Source organism: Vespula pensylvanica, chromosome 3 (assembly GCF_014466175.1).
Source record: "Vespula pensylvanica isolate Volc-1 chromosome 3, ASM1446617v1, whole genome shotgun sequence".
Classification (NCBI taxonomy): domain Eukaryota; kingdom Metazoa; phylum Arthropoda; class Insecta; order Hymenoptera; family Vespidae; genus Vespula; species Vespula pensylvanica.
In genome coordinates, this window is record NC_057687.1 from 6,653,197 (window position 1) to 6,660,516 (window position 7,320).

Sequence of the window (7,320 nt, forward strand, 5' to 3'; positions counted from 1 at the left end):
GAGAGAGAGAGAGAGAGAGAGAGAGAGAGAGAGAGAGGGAGAAGGAGAGAGAGAGAGATAGAGAGATAAAAGGGGAGAATGAGAATGGTCATCAAAATGATAGTGATTATATCTACTGATATCACTTCGTTATCAATAAAATAAACGTTTAGGAATGATAGACGGGAAAAAAGAAGATAAAGAGAGGAATATTAGAGGCAGAAATATCTGTTAGAACGAGATGAAATCGACAAGGTAAGAAAAAAGTGTGTGGCATTATAATGTATAATACATATTTTCGTGATTCATTTGACGTGTGTGTCTATACGTGTATTCATGTTGTATGTGATAAATGACAAGTGAAATTATATTATTGTTGTATTTCTCTTTTTTTCCTAGTTTATTTTCTTTCCGTAGTAGACAATAAAAAATTTAGTGAATTATTATTTTTCGTTAGGTGCGGCAATAATGCGGGATTTTCTTCGTTCTTTTTCATATACATAAATAATCGAATTACTAAGATTGATCAATATCAAACAAATCGTTTTGTCTATATATATTCATATATTTCTTTAGTTATTTATTTAATTATTGAATATCATTGTACGCAAAACGAGTATTCTTTATCTTATCGAGAAGACAAATATTCATTTAAAATTATTAAGATTATTGACTTTACGAGTGCGGTCAATGAAGGAACCTTTTTACTATTGATTCGCCTAAGAATATCGTGTTTATAAACCTCAGTTAGATACATAGATACATACGTAGTTAATTTCAAATCGATATACATACGCATTGTCTTAAAATACATATATATAATGTCATTGAATCGTTTTAAATGGGACATTATGAGTGAAAAAAAATATATGTGATATTATATGCATGTTCGTTTATTTTCTATTTTTTTTTTATTTTTTATTTTTTGAACAAAGAAATACGAATTTGTGGAAATTATATAATAAAATACATAACAAAAATTTCGAGTCATATGAAACATAAATATTTAAGTTTAATACAAAAATATAAAGTTTAGTACTATAAGTATTTTATATAATTTTTAGTTTTTCTTTTATATCTGATAAGATTAGATATGATTACTTATCGAGAAAAACATCAAAAGATCTAAAAATTAAAAGTGCTTATCACTTAGTTTTATTTATTTTAAATTTTAAACATGTTCTACTTTTCGTTCTTTTTTTACTATTGCCGAGTCACACTATATTTAAGATAAGCTTGTTGAATTAATTAAGGAATTTCTGACATGAGGTATGTAAAATTAAAAAAAAAAAATTCATTTTGATATGTAGGTATATATAATATTTTGTAGCAACATTTAATCACATTATTCGAAATGATTATATTCATGTTTATCAAGAATTTAGAATAATATTATTCTCAATCTAATCTAATCTTCAAAATTTTATTTTATCATATTAATGGAAATGAATCGAAAATGATTCAAATCATTCTGTATGATCAAATTTGAATTTACTTAGATCTTTTTTACGATTTTGTTATATGTAAAAAGAAATGAAGTTTTATATAAAGAAACGAAGAGCTGATCTTTATATTTCGAAAATTAAACATTGTTATCACATAAATTGATATAACGCGAGACACAAGTGATAAGTTTTTTATTTTTGCACTTGAGTAATCATATACTGACACGTATGTATATATAAAAATCGAAAGAAACTATTCGTCGATTCATTATCAATTTCTGTCATGTAGATGAGAAAACAAAGAAACTATGAGATTAAGTTAATCATAAGTTTATAAAGATTATTATTTACTTTTCTTTGTAGGTATTGAGCGCAAAATATGCTTTGGAGAGTGACGAAGAGTAAAGAAGAATTTTCACCAGGCCCATTAACGTTTAATCGAAAATTTTTTGAAAATAAGAGATAACGAACTTCAAAAACCGGCTGAAGGATGAAGAAAAGATTGCTTTTCGGTTTTGTATGTGCCGTATTACTTTTTATCGTAATGACATCGAACGATAATACTATCGTGCAAAAGGTTACAAATTTTATTGTAACAGACAACAATGATGTTTCATGTTACGAGATCTCTAATACTTATGGTTTTCCTCACTTGGAGTCTGGTATGTTTCCTTATTTAAGATATTATTTAATTTTAATTGTAACATTCGATGTAAAACCGTACAATTTTTTCTTTTAATTTCGTTTCTTTAATATTTATTTTATCACTAAAGAAACTCTATGCAATCCGATTATTATTATAAATTTTTACAAAATCGAAGAATTAGATTCGAAGATAAAATTCCACGATTTTACATTTGTTGTAATTATTTATTTATTTTTTTAACAAATAAAAAATATTATAAAATTAATCTTTTGTTATTATCAAATTTAATTATTACCATTTGAAAGCTTTTATTTCCATAATTTTTTATAACTCGAAGCATTGTTTATTGTTGAAATATTTCTTTCATACGAATTCGCGAGTCGCGTTTCTTTTTTTTGATAGAATAATACAAATCATTATTATATATTTTTTGTCACTTCACATATTTCTATATGTATTTATATGTCAAAATACACATCTGTTGTAGCAATGAAAAGATAAGTTATTTGTCTCATTGTATGCATGCAAGTACATAATCATTCAATTCGTCATAAGTGAAGGTTTCATTACTCGTGTTATTCGCGAACGTCCTGTTGCATTAGAAATTACTAACATTGACACAATACAACATATTAGCCCGACAAAAAAAAGACATCGTCATTTATGTATCTACATATATGTACGTGTACATGAGTTTAATTCTTTGGGATGTAGGATTTAAAAAAAAAAAGATTTTAGTTGCATAGAAGGTCGTTAGATTGTTGTTTCAATGTAAGATGGAAAATATTTTATTGTGCATATATAAATACTAAAAAGTCAGGACATTTTTCATTTTACTATGTCCATAAAGAGTTAAATATAATCAAATTAATTTATCGTTTTAATATGTTCATACGCGATTCACGTTGAAGCAATAGAGTTGATGACAAATTGCAGAGAAGTAAAGTGATGACATTATATGAAAATATATATATTCGAAATGTATACGAAAAAAAATTTTAAAGAGAATATGTATGCGATTAGAAAAAATTTTTACATTCTAAAACATTGTAATTTTATAACATGTTTCGTGAGAATATTTATATGATTTGTAATCGAAAGAAAATTGGATTTTTTTTATTTTATATAAATTTTCAAAATAATCAATTAGATCGTCTTTCTCTCTCTCTCTCTCTCTCTCTCTCTCTCTCTTTTTCTCTAACTGCATCTCTTTGTTGTATTATTATTATCAATGATAATGTTAATATATAGAACAATGTTTTATCAGCAATTTATAATAAACATTAGAAAAGTTTTTTGAGATTCAGCTCACGATGTGTACAGCGTAAATACATTTTAAATGAATGACAAACGCACGTAACTTTAAATGCACCTCACGCGAAGGTCTGAAAGACATACCGTGCAAGTCACCATTGAATTTCCGTACTAATGTATTACAATAAATAATAGTTATCATGGTACACAGTATGTGATTGTAGGAAGAACAAAAATTGCGATCGTAGAATTATGATTTTGTTAAAGTAAACGTTACATATATCTAAATATGTAGTTGTTGTAAATTGAACGTTTGCATTAATAATCGAGTATGTCATGTCGACAATCAACAAGAAAGAGAGAGAGAGAGAGAGAGAGAGAGAGAGAGAGAGAGAGAGAGAGAGAGAGAGAGAGAAATTGTTTCTAAGACAGGTAGGTTTTATTTTCCTTTGTAAATAATTTTAAACAATGCTAAGAAGAAAATAAATTTTATACGAAAGCTTCCGGTATTCTAAATAAATTATCATATCCATGCTTTCAACACTAGAATAGATTGCATTCTTTATGTACTGACACAATGCAACATATTAGCCCGAGAAAATATGATAACAGCTGACGATAACATATTGTTATGAAGACAAATGGTTTTTCCAAGAGAAAAAGAAAGATTTTCAAATCTCGATTAAAATATCTCCGTGTTAATCCTTTTCTTTTTATAACAATTTTTTATTACGAATGTCATACTTTCATATTAGTGAAACAATATGTATATTTTTTTTATCTAAACGAATGATTAGATAATTACTCAAAATTTATTAAATTCCTAGAATGATTAAGATTCCATTTGGTCGCTATTTATTGAACGATTTTTATAGTCGCTTTTATATATTTTTCTTGTAGATCCTGAGAAACCTATACTCGGCAAGAATATATTTTTCCACGAGACATCCTGTTTTGGTGAAAAAGGAATCGTTTTGAATCCACGTCAGGCTTGTGCTGTGGAATCGGCGGCTCTGATGAATCCAGAAAGTACAATTTATCTTTTATTTCTTAGTCCTTCGTCAATATCCTTGGAAACGAAAGAAATGATAAAGCAATTGTCGAGTTATCCAAACGTCAAGATTAGAAGGATTTTCCCAGAAGCTTATACGAAAGATACACCGTTGGAGGATTGGTATAAAAGTGGAACTCTGATGAAGAGTAAATGGAAGCGTAGTCATATGTCGGACATTTTGAGATATTTGACTCTTTGGAAATATGGAGGAATATATCTTGACTTGGACGTCGTCGTTACGACGTAAGTTTTTTTTTAAGTCTTATTCTGTGTCTCTTTTGTTTGTGATTAAAACAAAACTCACCAAATTTTGTTTTATTTTATCGCTTTAAAACATTTGCACTCAAAATTGAAAACGTAATGGTCCAAACAATTTTGCGTAAACATTTTACAAAATCTTCTTTTTTGTTTTTATTCCTTTCTTATAAAACGAAGACTTGAGTCTCATTAAAATTTTATATATAGTTCTACTTCCATTATGATGTTCACTATGTGTCATATGTACAAATGAATGTTGTACTAATACTGACAAGTTGTCCAGTTACAAAGTATTATCATATATACGAAGAGAGTGTTGCTTTCCAGTGATAGAGTGAAGGATAATATCACTCTTGTTGAGAATGAATAATTCCTGCTCCATTAGATAAAGAATGTAGTATATATCTTATCGTTTTGAATTTTATGTATATAATATATACGTATATATTCACGAAGTATATTTGCTACTATGCATTGAAATTTAATGAAAACGTTATTCAAAAATACTTTGTCCTTAAATATTAAAATTAAACAGTAAACAGACTTATCATAGACTTTTTTTCATAGTATATAATCATGTTATCTGTTATCAAAAAAAAAATCAAGTAAGTGTTCAACTTTGCAATGTGTTACCTTTTGTAATATAAAGTTCTAATCTTTCAATTAAATTTCGATGTGTATCAATGAATAAGTTTCACAGATCTATAATTCTATATGCACATATTATCCGTTTTCAATGTTTGTGGATTTTGTCTATGGGAATTTCGTAAACGATTGACTGTAAATATCCACATAAATATAAAATTCAATAAATATAATATAAAACCAGAACACGTGCAATCCAGCGAAATGGACCGCTTATATTCATAAAGACTTTTATTACATTAAAAATGATTCTCTTAATAATTTATTGGACAAATGTACCTTTATTTTGAATCATTGAAATGTCAATGTCACGTTCAATACCGCATAGAAAAAGTTATATGATAACATTTAAAAAAATAAAAGTGACTTCAATTTTTTATTGAAAAACTAATATTTTTGCATATTTCTTTCTCTCGATCGAGCATTGATGATTTTTTGTTTAAATGTTTCAGAACGATCGAATCGTACTTAGTGGCATTAATCAAAAAAACAGATTTATATTTTGCTCTGAAAATCGACATTATCTTTTTTATCGTTTTTAAATATCTTACATTTATAATCTTATCATAAAAAAAATACATAGATTAATTTCGGATCAGAAACGATCAAAATGAATGATAGTTTAATTTACTATTTTTATTAAATATATTTTCAGCTAAATTATTTTTATTATTATCATTGAATTTATTATTATAATTGAATATGACTGATTATAGTTTAAAAAAATGAAATCTGTCCTTTTTTCTTTTAAAATGATAATAATATTTTAAATCGGAGCACTTATCTATGATAAACTGATATCGAATAATAATAAACAAAACAAAATAAATCTATTTGCCAGGTCATTGGAGAATTTAACAAATTTTGCTGGTGCCGAGGATTGGGATGATGTAGCAGCCGGTGTGTTGGGTTTTAGTTCGAACATTCTTGGACGTCGTATGGCAGATGCTTGCCTTCGTGATCTGAAAAAAAATTTTCGTGGTAATGATTGGGGTAACAATGGACCTGGCGTTATCACGAGAATTTTACAAAAAATATGTTCTACCAAATACGTAAGTACATATTCCACATTCTGCTAGTCTTTATCTTAATTTATTAAAGATAAACATTTAAGAGTCTTTATTTTAATCGCTTTTATATAATAAAATAGCCTATATAATAACATTTTTGACACATATCTAGTTTGAAAATTAAAATTCGTAGTATCAACTGCAGAACGTAATTTTCGTATTTCTTGAAGTATTCTTTTTTCACTCAACTTTTCAATTAAAATAAGAGGAAAAATAAATCTAAATATATATTTTTCTCTGAACGAAACCCAAGAAAAAAATTTTTATAAAATGTAATATTACAAATAGTAATGTTTTAAAAACAAATTTTCAATTCTTCGAATCGAATCAAACAGTTTATTGTTACCTGTCTCATAAAATCATTTTATAGAATCAAATTCAAATGCACGAACTAACCCAATTCTCTAGTGCTTATAGTAAATTTATTCGAATTCTACGCTATTAAGTTCTTACATATGTACGTAGTTCATCGATCCACGTTGGCAACCAAGAGTTCACGATGATAAATCGATCAAGATTAAACTTTAACGGGTCTTTATTTCCAACAGACTCGAGATATGTCGGTGTCACGTTGCCACGGCTTCAAAGTTTTTCCACCCTCTGCTTTCTATCCGATTCATTACAAAAAGTGGAAAAAATATTTCGAGAAGGAAAAGAGCAATTCAACGATGGAGATATTGAAGCAAGCACGGGCGATACACGTGTGGAATAATCTTAGTAAATCGACAAAAATTCATGTGAATAGCAACGTTCCTTACATCGTTATAGCTCGCAAATATTGTCCGAAAGTATTTTCGAACTGTAATGACACCTTCTAAAAAATCAGACAAGAAATCAAGGAAGTGAATTTCTACTGATCTCGGTTACTGTTATAATAATCGTTTACTTTATTTTTATAACTTTTATTAAGAATATTTTTTTTATCACTTTTCTTTTTTATCACATAACGAAGAGATAAGTATGGTATAG

At 27.3% G+C, this 7,320-nt stretch overlaps 1 protein-coding gene across 1 annotated transcript; it reads left to right on the forward strand.

Moving 5' to 3' along the window:
* The first annotated feature begins 6 nt into the window (after window positions 1-6).
* LOC122627604 (lactosylceramide 4-alpha-galactosyltransferase-like) lies at window positions 7-7,320 on the forward strand. Its single transcript, XM_043808850.1, has 5 exons — window positions 7-234; window positions 1,788-2,086; window positions 4,225-4,621; window positions 6,123-6,333; window positions 6,900-7,320. The coding sequence occupies exons 2-5, from the start codon at window positions 1,915-1,917 to the stop codon at window positions 7,167-7,169; spliced, it is 1,050 nt and encodes a 349-aa protein (XP_043664785.1). The 5' UTR covers window positions 7-234; window positions 1,788-1,914; the 3' UTR covers window positions 7,170-7,320.

Coding starts and splice junctions, on each gene's coding strand:
- LOC122627604 (XM_043808850.1), top strand. CDS start 1,915: ATGAAGAAAAGATTGCTTTTCGGTTTTGTATGTGCCGTATTACTTTTT. Junction 2,087..4,224: donor TTTTCCTCACTTGGAGTCTG/GTATGTTTCCTT, acceptor TTTTTCTTGTAG/ATCCTGAGAAACCTATACTC. Junction 4,622..6,122: donor TTGGACGTCGTCGTTACGAC/GTAAGTTTTTTT, acceptor TCTATTTGCCAG/GTCATTGGAGAATTTAACAA.